A 17321-nucleotide genomic window follows, 5' to 3' on the forward strand; every position below is an offset into this window, starting at 1 on the left:
GGTTTTCTCTTGTACAGACATACCTTCCATACTAAAGAAGTATCAATAGCACTCTAGTCGAAACACGAAATAAAAAAAAAGCTTCAGGAGTAAGAGAAAATAAACTGTTGAAACAACTCCTCAACGAATGGAGTAACAAATTTCTAAATGACTAGAGTGTCAGTAGCACAACTGAAAAGGTGGGTCTAAGTTCTAAAAGGTTGTTTTGTTTGTTCAAGACAACAAGTTAGAACCGTTGCGTCGATAGTACGTAATGACAAGTAGAGAACATTCAAGACAACCTTTTAGAACTGAGACGATACGGGACGAAGCAAATAGGATTGTACTAGATGAAAGGGAAGCCGTAAACGTATGGCATTCATATACTATAGCCAAGCTCTTCGACACACCAGAACGAATTTGGAACTTAATCAGGAAAATCTGGAGGGTCCCGAGATACTTAAATCGGAAGTACTACACCCCATTTCGATAGTCAAAAACAGGAAGGCCACAGGCACTGACGAAATTCCGATAGAAATAATTAAACTCATAGACGAGGATAATATAGATATAATCCTGAGATTATTCAATCATGTTTATAACACAGGTGAGATCTCGGAAGAATGGCTGAAATCGACGTTTATAATCATACCGAAAAACAACACCTCAAAAAGTGAGACTACCGTTGAATTAGCCTTATGAGTCACATACTAAAGACATTCCTTCGCATCATTCATGCCCGTATACGAACAAAATGCGATGGACCTAGACGACTCACAATTCGGGTTCAGGAGCGCCTTCGGCACGCGTGAAGCGCTCTTTGGTTTCAACGTTCTGTTACAAAAGTACGAGATCATCGACAGGATATGTTTGTATGCTTCATGGACTATGAAAAAGCTTTCGACCGGGTACATCATACCAGACTCATTGAGCTTCTCGTTGAGGCTGGAGTAGACAAAAAATGTCCGAATAATAAAGAATTTGTATTGGTAACAGAAAGCCGAAATACGAATGGGTACTCCACGTCATCAGGAGTGGATATACAGAGAGGGGTTAGACAAGGATGTATCCTCTCTCCCTCTTGTTTAATTTATATACGGACAAGATCTTTAAAGAAGTCATTGGCGATTTGGACTCGGCATCAAGATGAATGGAGTACGCATCAGTATTCTCAAATACGCTGACGATACGGTTATTTTGGCGGAAAATATTAAGGACCTCCAACTGCTTCTCAATAGAATTTCCACAACCAGCCATAGAGCAAGATTAAGTATTAACATTGATAAAACAAAGATGATGGGTTTTAGCCGCCAGAACCATGATTCATTTCTCCACCTCCACGGTAAACAAATTGAATGTGTCACCTCATTCAAATATCTGGGTGCCTGATTACTGAGGACCTAGATCCGATCGGGAGGTTAAGCGTAGAATAGAATATGCTCGCACTATTTTTAACAAAATGAGACCTTTCTTCTGCGACGATAGCTTAAACTTAAATATACGGCGGAGGATAGCTAAATGATATGTTTGGTCTGCTCTTCTCTACGGGTTGAGGCATGGACCCTCAAGATAGGCACGATGAACCGCCTAGAGGCCTTCGAAATGTGGATGATCAGGCGTATGCTCCGAATCTCCTGGATCGACAGTGTCCAACACTGAAGGGCTGGAGAGAGCACGTGCACAACGAGCTGCTGACCACTATCAAATGTAGAAAGATTAGCTATCTCGGGCACGTCTTGCGAGGGAAGAAATACCACCTCCTCCACCTAATTTTGAAGGGAAGAATTGAAGGTCGCCGAGGAATAGGGAAAAACAGTTATTCTGGCTAAGAAACATCAGGACATAGACCGGTATTCGAAGGGCGGAGGAGCTCTTCCGCATGGCGGAAGAGAGAGAAACTATCGCCAGAGTGATCGCCAACGTCCAGGGGACCGGACACATGAAGAAGAAGAACAAGTGCCAACAACTCGTGAAAGCATGATTCAGTGAATCAGAAATGCTTGCGCACAAATTGAAGCAGACACACTTTTAAGTTGTGTACAGGGTGTATAAAAATGTTTGGTCGCCACTTCGTCAGATGATTCTCCAGCTCATGATCGGAAAAACTAACCTCATATAAGATGCCGCAAAATTGTCCTTCATCGTCAAATTCAAGGTCAAATTTTTTATTGGCTTATTCGATCCTCCTCATCGTCAGGATCAAAAGTGTCAAAGAAACATATGGTCGCAAATGCATTCTTGACCTTCAAAATCAAGGTCAAAGTTTTTTCTTTCTTCAAATGAATGATTTCATCCCATATAATAAATCATTACCGACAATTGAACTTTGACCGTAACCTTGAAGGAATCTGAACAATAAAATTGTAATAGAGCCTTCCGTTTCTTAGCCGGTAGATGTCATTGTTGGAAATAATGGATCTTTCCGTTGCCCAACTCTCACCGCAAGGAGGTGAACGGACAGGCGCATGGTAAATAGCAACAAATTTCAGTTTCTGTAGCCATACCTTTGAGAGTCGTCTTTCTGTCTGTCTATCTGTCTGTCCTGGTCAATTTATTCTGTTTGTCTGCTCTTGTCCTTCTGTTTTTATCTTCATTTTTCTGTTTATCTTTTACTGTCTGTCTTTATTCGTCTGTCTTTCTTCATTTGTCTTTGTCTGTCTATCTGTGTCAGAAAGACAGACGAATAAAGACAGACAGTAAAAGATAAACAGAAAATGAAGATAAAAACAGAAGGACAAGAGCAGACAAACAGAATAAATTGACCAGGACAGACAGATAGACAGACAGAAAGACGACTCTCAAAGGTATGGCTACAGAAACTGAAATTTGTTGCTATTTACCATGCGCCTGTCCGTTCACCTCCTTGCGGTGAGAGTTGGGCAACGGAAAGATCCATTATTTCCAACAATGACATCTACCGGCTAAGAAACGGAAGGCTCTATTACAATTTTATTGTTCAGATTCCTTCAAGGTTACGGTCAAAGTTCAATTGTCGGTAATGATTTATTATATGGGATGAAATCATTCATTTGAAGAAAGAAAAAACTTTGACCTTGATTTTGAAGGTCAAGGATGCATTTGCGACCATATGTTTCTTTGACACTTTTGATCCTGACGATGAGGAGGATCGAATAAGCCAATAAAAAAATTTGACCTTGAATTTGACGATGAAGGACAATTTTGCGGCATCTTATATGGAGGTTAGTTTTTCCGATCATGAGCTGGAGAATCATCTGACGAAGTGGCGACCAAACATTTTATACACCCTGTACACAACTTAAAAGTGTGTCTGCTTCAATTTGTGCGCAAGCATTTCTGATTCACTGAATCATGCTTTCACGAGTTGTTGGCACTTGTTCTTCTTCTTCATGTGTCCGGTCCCCTGGACGTTGGCGATCACTCTGGCGATAGTTTCTCTCTCTTCCGCCATGCGGAAGAGCTCCTCCGCCCTTCGAATACCGGTCTATGTCCTGATGTTTCTTAGCCAGAATAACTGTTTTCTCCCTATTCCTCGGCGACCTTCAATTCTTCCCTTCAAAATTAGGTGGAGGAGGTGGTATTTCTTCCCTCGTAAGACGTGCCCGAGATAGCTAATCTTTCTACATTTGATAGTGGTCAGCAGCTCGTTGTGCACGTGCTCTCTCCAGCCCTTCAGTGTTGGACACTGTCGATCCAGGAGATTCGGAGCATACGCCTGATCATCCACATTTCGAAGGCCTCTAGGCGGTTCATCGTGCCTATCTTGAGGGTCCATGCCTCAACCCCGTAGAGAAGAGCAGACCAAACATATCATTTAGCTATCCTCCGCCGTATATTTAAGTTTAAGCTATCGTCGCAGAAGAAAGGTCTCATTTTGTTAAAAATAGTGCGAGCATATTCTATTCTACGCTTAACCTCCCGATCGGGATCTAGGTCCTCAGTAATCAGGCACCCCAGATATTTGAATGAGGTGACACATTCAATTTGTTTACCGTGGAGGTGGAGAAATGAATCATGGTTCTGGCGGCTAAAACCCATCATCTTGTTTTATCAATGTTAATACTTAATCTTGCTCTATGGCTGGTTGTGGAAATTCTATTGAGAAGCAGTTGGAGGTCCTTAATATTTTCCGCCAAAATAACCGTATCGTCAGCGTATTTGAGAATACTGATGCGTACTCCATTCATCTTGATGCCGAGGTCCAAATCGCCAATGACTTCTTTAAAGATCTTGTCCGTATATAAATTAAACAAGAGGGGAGAGAGGATACATCCTTGTCTAACCCCTCTCTGTATATCCACTCCTGATGACGTGGAGTACCCATTCGTATTTCGGCTTTCTGTTACCAATACAAATTCTTTATTATTCGGACATTTTTTGTCTACTCCAGCCTCAACGAGAAGCTCAATGAGTCTGGTATGATGTACCCGGTCGAAAGCTTTTTCATAGTCCATGAAGCATACAAACATATCCTGTCGATGATCTCGGTACTTTTGTAACAGAACGTTGAAACCAAAGAGCGCTTCACGCGTGCCGAAGGCGCTCCTGAACCCGAATTGTGAGTCGTCTAGGTCCATCGCATTTTGTTCGTATACGGGCATGAATGATGCGAAGGAATGTCTTTAGTATGTGACTCATAAGGCTAATTCAACGGTAGTCTCACTTTTTGAGGTGTTGTTTTTTCGGTATGATTATAAACGTCGATTTCAGCCATTCTTCCGAGATCTCACCTGTGTTATAAACATGATTGAATAATCTCAGGATTATATCTATATTATCCTCGTCTATGAGTTTAATTATTTCTATCGGAATTTCGTCAGTGCCTGTGGCCTTCCTGTTTTTGACTATCGAAATGGGGTGTAGTACTTCCGATTTAAGTATCTCGGGACCCTCCAGATTTTCCTGATTAAGTTCCAAATTCGTTCTGGTGTCGTCGAAGAGCTTGGCTATAGTATATGAATGCCATACGTTTACGGCTTCCCTTTCATCTAGTACAATCCTATTTGCTTCGTCCCGTATCGTCTCAGTTCTAAAAGGTTGTCTTGAATGTTCTCTACTTGTCATTACGTACTATCGACGCAACGGTTCTAACTTGTTGTCTTGAACAAACAAAACAACCTTTTAGAACTTAGACCCACCTTTTCAGTTGTGCTACTGACACTCTAGTCATTTAGAAATTTGTTACTCCATTCGTTGAGGAGTTGTTTCAACAGTTTATTTTCTCTTACTCCTGAAGCTTTTTTTTTATTTCGTGTTTCGACTAGAGTGCTATTGATACTTCTTTAGTATGGAAGGTATGTCTGTACAAGAGAAAACCGAAATGGTTTTGATTTATGGAGAATGTGGCAGGAACATCGATGATGCTGTCACCCTTTATGCTCAGCGTTTTCCAGAGAGATAGGGAGCGGTCGTGCGCTTCTTTTTTCAGTGTTGTCAAACAGTTTACTACCGAAGGAAGTGTGCAACCCAAAAAAAGGAAGCGTAGAGCAACTATCACTAAGAGAAAATAATGAAATTGCATATTAGCTGCGGTGGCTAATAACCGCCATGTGAGCACTCGAGAAATAGCTCGCAATTTAGCATTGTCTCAGACTAGTGTTTGTAAAATATTAAAACGTTATAAGTATCATCCTTACCATGTGTCTATGCATCAAGGACTTCATGGCGATGATTTCCATAATCGAGTGACGTTTTGTCAGTGGGCACTTGAACAGAAACGAAGAAAACCGGATTTCTTTTGTCGGGTACTTTTCTCTGACGAGTCGGCTTTCACGAACCAAGGTACGGTTAATCGACACAACATGCATTATTGGAGTGTGGAAAACCCACACTGGTTGCGTCAAATTGAACATCAGCGTCCTTGGTCTGTTAACGTTTGGTGTGGATTAATTGGCTACAAACTCATCGGCCCTATTTCATTGAAGGCAATTTGACCGGTGAAAAATACCGCAACTTTCTGCAAAACGAACTGGCGACATTGCTTGAAGACCTAAGCCTCGAAGAGCGACAGAACATGTAGTTTCAACATGACGGTTGTCCAGCACATTATTCGGCAGCAGCACGGGAGGTATTAAATCGCGACTACAATGGTCGCTGGATTGGTAAAGGTGGACCCGTACATTGGCCTGCCAGATCGCCAGACCTTACGTCGCCAGATTTCTTTTTGTGGGGTTTCCTAAAAAATAAAGTTTATCAACAAGTGTCAACAACTCGTGGAAACATGATTGAGCGAATCAGTAATGCTTGCGCACAAATTGAGGCAAACACACTTTTAAGTTGTGTACACTCATTTGAAGTGCGGATCAATAGATGCATTCAAGTTGAAGGTCATCAGTTCGAGCACTTAATTTAATTGAATGGTGAGAGGCAAGGGGACTCACTGAAAACAAGCACCCCGACGGTGAGAGGCAAGGGGACTCACTGAAAACAAGCACCCCGATGGTGAGAGGCAAGGGGACTCACAGAAAACAAGCACCCCGATGGTGAGAGGCAAGGGGATTCACTGAAAACAAGCACCCCGATGGTGAGAGGCAAGGGGACTCACAGAAAACAAGCACCCCGATGGTGAGAGGCAAGGGGACTCACTGAAAACAAGCACCCCGACAGTGAGAGGCAAGGGGACTCACAGAAAACAAGCACCCCGACGGTGAGAGGCAAGGGGACTTACCGAATAAAAATACTCCTACTACAGCGCTGTCTATGATAATTAGAAAAAAATGTTTCAGACAAACGTTACGTATTTTTCGACGTAGAATCCGAATCTGCAATAAAAAGTAGGGGTTCCCATTTAAGATTTCAAAGTTACCCCCCGCTCCACCCTCAGGGGAGGCGGGGGCGGGCTAATTTTAGCATAAGTGAATTGGCTCCTCGAAAATATTGCGGGTTATGTGAACATTTTTTCCGTACGATGCGTATTTCTCGAGATATTTTGCAGTCTCAAGTTAAAAAACTCACCCTATATATGCTCCAAGAAATTACTATGTGTTTTTGAATACTATGTCACAAACAACTGGCAAGTTTTCGGTGTCTCTCTGTAAATTAATCGAGTTGCTATTTCTTTTAATAAAGAACATCTCTGCGATCTCTCTTTTTAAGATGGTCCTCTTTATGTAAAAATATGAACATTGGACCAGTCAAATTCGTGGTTATTAAGAATTCTATGCTTGCTGACCACCAAGTGATTGCTTTCATGCTTTTTTACATCAGACTTATGTTCCTTTATTCGTGTATCGCGGTGTCGTTTCGTTTGTCTTATATAGCACGCATCTCAGTTCAAACAATTAATCTTATATACAACTCCCGTCCTCCGGCCGTTATCCAATACATCTTTACCGCGTTTAATAATGACATCTAGTTTATTCGAGACCGTGTATACGGTGTTCAGTTGACATCGCCTCAATAAACGTCTAATATTTTCACACAAATCTTTAACATATGGAATAGTTATAAACTTATTTCTAGTAGATGTGACTTGGTCAATTCCACGAACAACTCCATTTTGTGTATCGTGGTTATTGCAAGCTAAATCTTTATAATTAATTTCTCTAAGTCGTTTCTTAATATGTCTATTAATGAATTCAAACGGGTAACAATTATTTGATAAAATAGAACGCATTAATTCAATATTAGACGAATGGAACTTAGTATCAGATAAAAGTATAGCTCTGTCAACCAAACCCGTAATAACATTCTTCAATCTTGTATTTTTCCGGATGGTTAGAAAAATAGTTAACGTAATGACCGGAAAACGCAGGCTTGCGATACCAATTGGTTATTAATTTACTGTTCTCTCTAATTACCGTAGTGTCCAGAAAAGTGATTGAATTGTTGTTCTCAATCTCAAATGTAAACTTCAGTCTTTGATGGTATTCATTACAAAACCTCGAGCACATCCTGTATTTTATCATTAGGAAGTATAGTGATAATGTCATCAACGTATCGGTAAAATAACTTTATGCTGAAACCAAGCTCCCTGATACAATGTGTCTCTAAATCTTCCATAACAATATCCGCTAATATGGTTACCCGTTGCGCATCATCGTTTCTGCTATTGGCAGTCCCTTATAATATATCGTATTTGTTCCATAAGATACTGTCGGAATCTATCCCAAAACCTGCTTCTCACATACTTGACAGTTGGATCTTTGTTAAGAAAATTCGAAATGTAGATATTGAACCGTTTAAGTCGTTGATGTCGTTAGATGTAACTGTACGTTTTAATACTATCCCTAAAGAACTGTGATGAAAGAGATGGAGAAAAGATGGCATATGAATAGTAGTAAAAATAGTAGTAAAAATAGTAGTAATAGTAGTAAATTTAATTTACAACAATTTTTACATGCCATCGATTTAATTTTAAATTCCACCAGCTTCGGCTTCAATGGATAATTTTTCGAGTAAACCTTTGGGAGCCCGATGGGTTCTCCATTGTCGCCGATATTAGCGGATATTGTTATGGAAGATTTAGAGACACATTGTATCAGGGAGCTTGGTTTCAGCATAAAGTTATTTTACCGATACGTTGATGACATTATCACTATACTTCCTAATGATAAAATACAGGATGTGCTCGAGGTTTTGTAATGAATACCATCAAAGACTGAAGTTTACATTTGAGATTGAGAACAACAATTCAATCACTTTTCTGGACACTACGGTAATTAGAGAGAACAGTAAATTAATAACCAATTGGTATCGCAAGCCTGCGTTTTCCGGTCATTACGTTAACTATTTTTCTAACCATCCGGAAAAATACAAGATTGAAGAATGTTATTACGGGTTTGGTTGACAGAGCTATACTTTTATCTGATACTAAGTTCCATTCGTCTAATATTGAATTAATGCGTTCTATTTTATCAAATAATTGTTACCCGTTTGAATTCATTAATAGACATATTAAGAAACGACTTAGAGAAATTAATTATAAAGATTTAGCTTGCAATAACCACGATACACAAAATGGAGTTGTTCGTGGAATTGACCAAGTCACATCTACTAGAAATAAGTTTATAACTATTCCATATGTTAAAGATTTGTGTGAAAATATTAGACGTTTATTGAGGCGATGTCAACTGAACACCGTATACACGGTCTCGAATAAACTAGATGTCATTATTAAACGCGGTAAAGATGTATTGGATAACGGCCGGAGGACGGGAGTTGTATATAAGATTAATTGTTTGAACTGAGATGCGTGCTATATAAGACAAACGAAACGACACCGCGATACACGAATAAAGGAACATAAGTCTGATGTAAAAAAGCATGAAAGCAATCACTTGGTGGTCAGCAAGCATAGAATTCTTAATAACCACGAATTTGACTGGTCCAATGTTCATATTTTTACATAAAGAGGACCATCTTAAAAAGAGAGATCGCAGAGATGTTCTTTATTAAAAGAAATAGCAACTCGATTAATTTACAGAGAGACACCGAAAACTTGCCAGTTGTTTGTGACATAGTATTCAAAAACACATAGTAATTTCTTGGAGCATATATAGGGTTCATTTTAATGGCCCCGGGCAAATATTGCGAAAAATATGTAAGATACAAAAAACCGTTTCGTACAAAAGTTGTTTGACCTCGGGGGAAACACAAGACAGTGATATCAATTTGTTCGCAGATGGCGCCACTTTGGAGATTTCATTATGGCGGCCATTTCTTTAAATAGAAGTTGATTTTTTTTCTCTAAATAAAAGTTGTAGCTGACAATGAGAGAAATACAACGCTTTTTTGTTTTTTTAAATTGGATCAGTTTTCGCTGAGTTACAGTGTTTCAAAGTTTATAATGTAAGCTTCCATGCCCATAAGTACAGGGTGCGTTCTTTGTGACTCCAAACCTCCACCTCTTTGTGTGTGGGTGTGTGTGCGCGCGCACACGCGTGTATGTTTGTTTTTTTGAAATAACCGTTCTCTCTTTATAATAACATATTCTACTGGATAATAAAGCCTTGGAAAATTAAGCGAAATACAGAAAAAATAGTTAGACATAAGTTTTAGGGTTTCGAGGACGAAAGAAGGTTACGATATCAGTTAAGTTGTAAATGGCGCCACTTTAGAGAAGCATTGATTTCAATTTTTTAAATGGAACTTGATTTTCTCTTTCACCAAAAGTTGTAGCTGGGATTGAGACAAATCCGACAAAATAAAAATTTTAGCTTGAAGAAAACGAAAAAATTAAAGGTAATTTTCTTTTGTTTTTGTAATTATTTTATTTTTTGATACTTTTTTGTATTACATGATTTATGTATGTATTTAATGATTTATAAAAGTAGTGATAAAAATAATGATAATTTATAAAAATTGTTCAAACGTACCTCCATTTACATCGATGCAGAATTGAAGTCTTTGGCGAAATGAAATTTCTGTCTTTTTAATTACTTCGGCCGGAATGTTTTCGCACGCTCTTGTAATGCGTCCTTTTAACTCGTCCGTCTGTGGCATTGTCTCGTGGACTATGCCTTTTAAATAGCCCCACAAAAAGAAATCGGGGGACGTTAGATCCGGTGATCTAGGAGGCCATGATACATAACCAGTTCTTCCAATCCAACGTCGTGGATACATTTCATTTAAAACATTAGTGACACTCCGTGCAGAATGTGCAGCTGCACCATCCTGCTGTAGCCACATACGCTGGACAGTATCTGGATTAAGGCCCCTCAACAGTTGCGGCAGCTCATTTTGTAACAGGTGAAGATAATTTATGGCATTGATATTGCCCTGAAAGAAATAAGGTCCCACGATATGGCCGTCTAAGATTTCACACCACACATTTACTTTCCAGCGATGCTGGTTGTCTATGTGACGAACCCAATGCGGATTTATTTCCGAATAATAATGGGAGTTGTGCCGATTCAATTCCCCTGTATTTTGGAAAGTAGCTTCGTCACTAAACATTTTTAATTTAACAAAATTGGGATCACGTGCTATTTGCTCCACCCCTCATCTACAAAATATGAGTCGACGTACCTTGTCATCATCAGAAGCTCTTGGTGAAGCGATATGTGATATGGATGGTTTGCCTTCAAACATCGATGGACTGAGGATTGCGACACATTTAGTTTGCGAGATATTTGCCGCTGGCTGACATGAGGATTCATTACTATCATTCCAAGTATGGTTATCGTCAAAATATTGTCATTTTCATCTAGCGACTTCTTTCGACGTTTCCGCTTCATCTCACCATCACGAGCTCTCTGTATTAACCGAAGTATCGCTTTGTGGTCGGGATGTCGCCGATCTGTGAACTTCTCCACATATTGCCTTGCAGCCATCACACGCTCCGTAGACCATAATCATATCCACAATTTCATTCGGTTGATAATCTGCCATTGTTAATATGATATCGGATTCGGATTAACCGACTTCGAAAACCTTCGGATACCCCAGGACAGGTTCCAAGGCCCTGAACTTAATAGTGATGGTAACCTCGGAAGAGTATCTAGTGCTCCGATCAATGCCATAAATTATCTTCACCTGTTACAAAATGAGCTGCCGCAACTGTTGAGGGGCCTTAATCCAGATACTGTCCAGCGTATGTGGCTACAGCAGGATGGTGCAGCTGCACATTCTGCACGGAGTGTCACTAATGTTTTAAATGAAATGTATCCACGACGTTGGATTGGAAGAACTGGTTATGTATCATGGCCTCCTAGATCACCGGATCTAACGTCCCCCGATTTCTTTTTGTGGGGCTATTTAAAAGGCATAGTCCACGAGACAATGCCACAGACGGACGAGTTAAAAGGACGCATTACAAGAGCGTGCGAAAACATTCCGGCCGAAGTAATTAAAAAGACAGAAATTTCATTTCGCCAAAGACTTCAATTCTGCATCGATGTAAATGGAGGTACGTTTGAACAATTTTTATAAATTATCATTATTTTTATCACTACTTTTATAAATCATTAAATACATACATAAATCATGTAATACAAAAAAGTATCAAAAAATAAAATAATTACAAAAACAAAAGAAAATTACCTTTAATTTTTTCGTTTTCTTCAAGCTAAAATTTTTATTTTGTCGGATTTGTCTCAATCCCAGCTACAACTTTTGGTGAAAGAGAAAATCAAGTTCCATTTAAAAAATTGAAATCAATGCTTCTCTAAAGTGGCGCCATTTACAACTTAACTGATATCGTAACCTTCTTTCGTCCTCGAAACCCTAAAACTTATGTCTAACTATTTTTTCTGTATTTCGCTTAATTTTCCAAGGCTTTATTATCCAGTAGAATATGTTATTATAAAGAGAGAACGGTTATTTCAAAAAAACAAACATACACGCGTGTGCGCGCGCACACACACCCACACACAAAGAGGTGGAGGTTTGGAGTCACAAAGAACGCACCCTGTACTTATGGGCATGGAAGCTTACATTATAAACTTTGAAACACTGTAACTCAGCGAAAAATGATCCAATTTAACCCATTAATGCCCAACAAGCTCGAATTCTTTGCTCATTTTCCAGCCTCAGTCTCGGAAAGAATCACGAAGCACATTTTTACAAAAACAATGATTCTTACTACTTTTGGGTGTGCTCTTTCGAATTCTGGGATCAAAATTGAGCCTCCGTGCTTCAGAAAAAAATATGACGTATTAAAAATTAAAAAACACCAAAAATTGAAGACTTTTTTCTAAATGTTTTTTCTTGTACAGATAAAGGGTTGGAATCCACTTCTAAATTCAACTATCGGTGCATAAAATAGTTGATCTTTAACGACGAATTTTTTTTGTTTTTCGAAAAATTGCGTGATTGTCCTAAAATGACGTTTATATGAGAAAATTTTCGAAAAATACTGATTTATTGTAAATAATCTAATAAAGTTCGAAATATCGAAGTTTCTGACACTTGAAACGTTACCAATTGTTGAGCTCATTACCGTAGATCATGTTTCAACCTTTGACTATATACCTATGGACTACTAATGGGCAGCCATTGTGCGATCCAAGATCTCAGCGCCACCAGGTACCAACGGCCAAACCAAGAACTAATAATCATATATTTCGTGAACATTGTTTTAAGAATATAATATTCACATTCTCTTATACTACAATATAAAACAAAATATTCATGATCATTGTATTAATATGATTTTTTAAATGCTTTTTGAACAGTAAAATTGTTGCTCTTTTCATGTTAAATTGCAAAATAACTTCAAATTCTTTTCTTACTTACAATAAAGCATTAGGTACATGAGAATATAGTACAATAAAGTATACTTGAAAGGAAAAAATTAAGAAAATAAAAACGTAATCTTAAGAGACTAAAAATCAGTTTTATTATACATTACACTTACTGCTCTTTGAACAAAATTAGTTTTGTAAAATCTTTACGGACATATTTTACATGTAAGTTACGTGTCAATTCTGTGCCAAACCAATATAACTTTATTTTTTAATAAAACTCTATTATTGTTTTTATCATTTTATGTTTGTGATTTTCTAATAAATCATTATCTAATACGTGCGCGTCAAAATTGGTAAAAAGATTTTAGACATTTATTTATATTTCTTATTACGTGCAAAGTCATTCTTTGAAATGCGTGTTTTATTTTCTATTCTATAAATATTAAATATTTTTTCTGTAGTGCTCGTTATTGTATGAGGTATGGCCTCAATGATTAATCGACGTCCGTTCGTAAGTAAGTAAGGAGAAACCTCTCAGATTCAAGGATCTGTGCATTATCAACCATCGGAATTGCGGACCAATAATCGCAGAGAATTTAAGGAACCAAGTGTGAATTCTTTATTTCGAGACGATTTTTATATTCCTGTTTTGGCTTTGTATCGTGTGATCGTACATGATTTGATACAACAATAACGAACCATTTTGTTTTCACTTAGAATTGGTCACTTATAACACCTCACATGCGTCATGAAACCACAGAACAAATGCTTCAGTCAAAGGTATATGTATGACTATTAGTTTTTGGCTTGGCCGTTGGGTGCGCTGAGATCTTGGATCGCATCTTTTACATTACCTAAGTGGCAACGTTAGCAGTCCATAGGTATATACGCAAAGGTTTCAACGTAATTTGTAACTTCAAAGGTGGCAGATCCAAGATGGCCGCCAAAAATTTCAAAAATAATCAGTTTTTCTGTTATTATCGCTTCTGGAACTTCAATCCGGTAGAATTTCTACTATTTTAGGTGTTTTTGACATTGTTGATTACGAATATCAAGTTAGATTTGCAAAATCAGTTTGTTTAAACAAAATTGTTTAAACAATTTACTGCAAAATTGTATTTTTTCTAAACTTTTATGCCAAATTCTTATTCTACGGAAAAAATTATGTAAGAAACATGTTACATTTTTAACATTACTTGTAAAACCTGCTCTCTCATTACGTATCTCTTGGCGTATCACATGGAAGTATGAACACTTTTTTCTCCACTATTTCTCGTCAATTTACAGCTTCATCGAAAATATATTGGGAGAACTAGAGCATATTTCCGACGTATTTTTTTCCGTAGAATAAGATTTTGGCATAAAAGTTTAAAAACAGTTGACAGTTATTTCTAGTTAGTAAGTTATTCAATTTAAAAGAGTTTTATAGCGTGCATTAGTTTTTTAAATTGTCTTAGTATTCACTGCATTGTAGTATTTATTATATTACAGAAAATGTAGGTTTATACACATAGGTTTCGAGTTACGAGAAGTTTAATTTATTTTTGTTTATTTCTAATATTTATTATGTAAGCAACCGATCGGTGTTTACCATCCTAGACAATAAGAGAACGAGGAGAAGTGTCGGTAAGCGGGAGTTCGGGATAGCTCAACGGACAGAGCAATCGCCCGGCAAGCGAAAGACCCGGGTTCGATTCCCGGCTCGGCTATCCGTGCTCCGTACATTTTTCTCTCGTTCCTCTTACAATTATAATTTGATTAGATATCGTTGTTCAGCCAGAATTTAACTAGATCACCATTTATTTCATCAACCAACACTGGCAATACAATATGAACGCGAACGCAACGTTTCGACCAATATTATGGTCCTCTTCAGGCGTAACAATCTTTTTCTAAAATCGGTAATAAAACAATCCACAATACAATAGAATAATATACAATATAAAATATAAAATTAATAAAACATACAATATACAATTTACAATACAATAAAATAATATATAACGAACATGGTTGGTATCAAAACTAACTTACTGGCAGAAAAAGACAACGGTAAACTGTACAGCTTTTCGACAGACAGCAAAAGACGTCGGTGAACGCCGACAGCCAACAAGCAAGTGAATTCAAGGAGACAAACAGCCAATATTTGTCAGTATTAGATCATATATACCGGGTAACGATTTCGTATCCCTCTGCATATTGATAGAATTACTGTGCCTCTTAATAAAGACCATTTCAGCTATCTCCCTTTTCTTTAAGTTCATCTCGTGGTGTAAAACCTCAACATCTGACCATTTGAACGTATCGCCATCAAGACCCCTGTGCCTGCTGACCACGGACCAATCATTTTCGTCTTTCTTTATGTCCCGATATATGCTCCTTAATTCGCGTGTTTAGATGCCTTTTCGTCTGGCCAATGTAACAAGAATTGCATTCCTCACAATTAATCTTATAAACAACATTAGTTATTTTATCTTTCGTGAGCGCATCTTTACCTCGCTTTATTATACGATCCAATCTATTAAACGCTTTGCATACAATACTCAAACGACAACGCTTAAGCCTCTCACTTAAACCCTTTATATACGGAATAGTAATAATTGTTTTGTTATTATGTTCCTCGTACTATTGGTATTTACTATTTCACTGTCACTACCCTTATCAGTTCTATGCTTAATACTTTTAGTCTGCTTTTAATATGTTATTAATAAACTCAATCGGATAAGAATTGTTTAATAAAATCGATCTCACAATTTGAATGTTACCACCATAGAATCTCTTATTAGCTACAAGACGCTCTGTCAATTAAATTCGTAATAACACTAACTTTATGTTGTACAGGATTGTTAGCAAAAACATTCAAATATCGGCCGAAAAGGTTAGTTTCCGATACCAATCAGTGATAAGCAATCCATTGTCACGAATCACCATTGTATCCAGAAAACTCAACGACCTATTGTTCTCTACTTCCAATGTAAAGCCTAATCGTAGATGGTAACTATTCAAATTTCTAGAGCCACATGTATCATATCAGTCATACCTATAAAGACTTTAACTGAAAAACCAAATTTCTGTATACAACACTTCTCCAAGTAGTCCATGACATCGTTACCCGGTATATATGATCTAATACTGACAAATATTGGCTGTTTGTCTCCTTGAATTCACTTGCTTGTTGGCTGTCGGCGTTCACCGACGTCTTTTGCTGTCTGTCGAAAAGCTGTACAGTTTACCGTTGTCTTTTTCTGCAGTAAGTTAGTTTTGATACCAACCATGTTCGTTATATATTATTTTATTGTATTGGTAAATTGTATATTGTATGTTTTATTAATTTTATATTTTATATTGTATATATTCTATTGTATTGTGGATTGTTTTATTACCGATTTTAGAAAAAGATTGTTACGCCTGAAGAGGACCATAATATTGGTCGAAACGTTGCGTTCGCGTTCATATTGTATTGCCAGTGTTGGTTGATGAAATAAATGGTGATCTATTGGGTTGTTCAAAAAGTCGTTGCGTTTATTTCCGATAGATGGCTTTAGTTGTATATTTAATGTATTGAACGCATCTATAAATTCATGAGTCTATGCGCGGTTGATAGTTGACACTTATAGCTTCCATCAAGGAAAAAAGCACGCGAATCGATCAACAGTTATTCTTTCTATAACGTTTTGGAAATGGAGAGTCAACACGAGCATTTTCGGCAAGTTTTACTTTATTACTTCCGAAAAGGAAAGAACGCCGTGCAGGCTTGTGAAAATTTGCGAAAAGTTTATGGTAATGAAGCCCTAAAAAATCGCCAATGTCAATATTGGTTTGCTCGTTTCCGTTCTGGTGACTATAGCGCGAAAAATGCACCTCGCTCAGGTCGGCCATCAGAGGTTGATAATGATAAAATAAAGGCATTAGTTGAAGCGAATCGACATTCTACCATTCGTGAGCTCGCTGAGGCACTAAAAATATCGATTGGAAGCGTTCACCTTCATTTGAAACAACTTGGTTACGTCAGTAAGCTCGATGTTTGGGTCCCACATGAATTGAAAGTTCACCTCATAAAACGCATAGACATCTGCGATCAACTTCTGAAACGTGAACAATCCGACCCATTTCTGAAACGCATGATTACTGGCGACGAAAAATGGATTGTCTACAACAATGTGAAGCGAAAGCGATAGTGGAGCAAGTCCGATGAGCCGGCCCAAAGCACATCAAAAGCAGACATCCACCAGAAAA

The 17321-nt window shown here is 37.9% G+C and overlaps 1 protein-coding gene across 1 annotated transcript; it reads left to right on the forward strand.

The window, feature by feature from the left end:
* The first annotated feature begins 16452 nt into the window (after positions 1-16452).
* Positions 16453-17313, forward strand: LOC113561642 (histone-lysine N-methyltransferase SETMAR-like). The gene has a single exon (XM_026968318.1). It carries the CDS (start codon positions 16766-16768, stop codon positions 17261-17263), a length of 498 nt encoding a protein of 165 aa, XP_026824119.1. The 5' UTR covers positions 16453-16765; the 3' UTR covers positions 17264-17313.
* Positions 17314-17321: the final 8 nt, after the last annotated feature.

The sequence above is a fragment of the Ooceraea biroi genome, chromosome 3 (assembly GCF_003672135.1).
Source record: "Ooceraea biroi isolate clonal line C1 chromosome 3, Obir_v5.4, whole genome shotgun sequence".
Lineage (NCBI taxonomy): Eukaryota > Metazoa > Arthropoda > Insecta > Hymenoptera > Formicidae > Ooceraea > Ooceraea biroi.

Bases quoted from the DNA above. Each gene is read 5' to 3' on its own strand.
- LOC113561642 (XM_026968318.1), top strand. From the start codon at position 16,766: ATGGAGAGTCAACACGAGCATTTTCGGCAAGTTTTACTTTATTACTTC.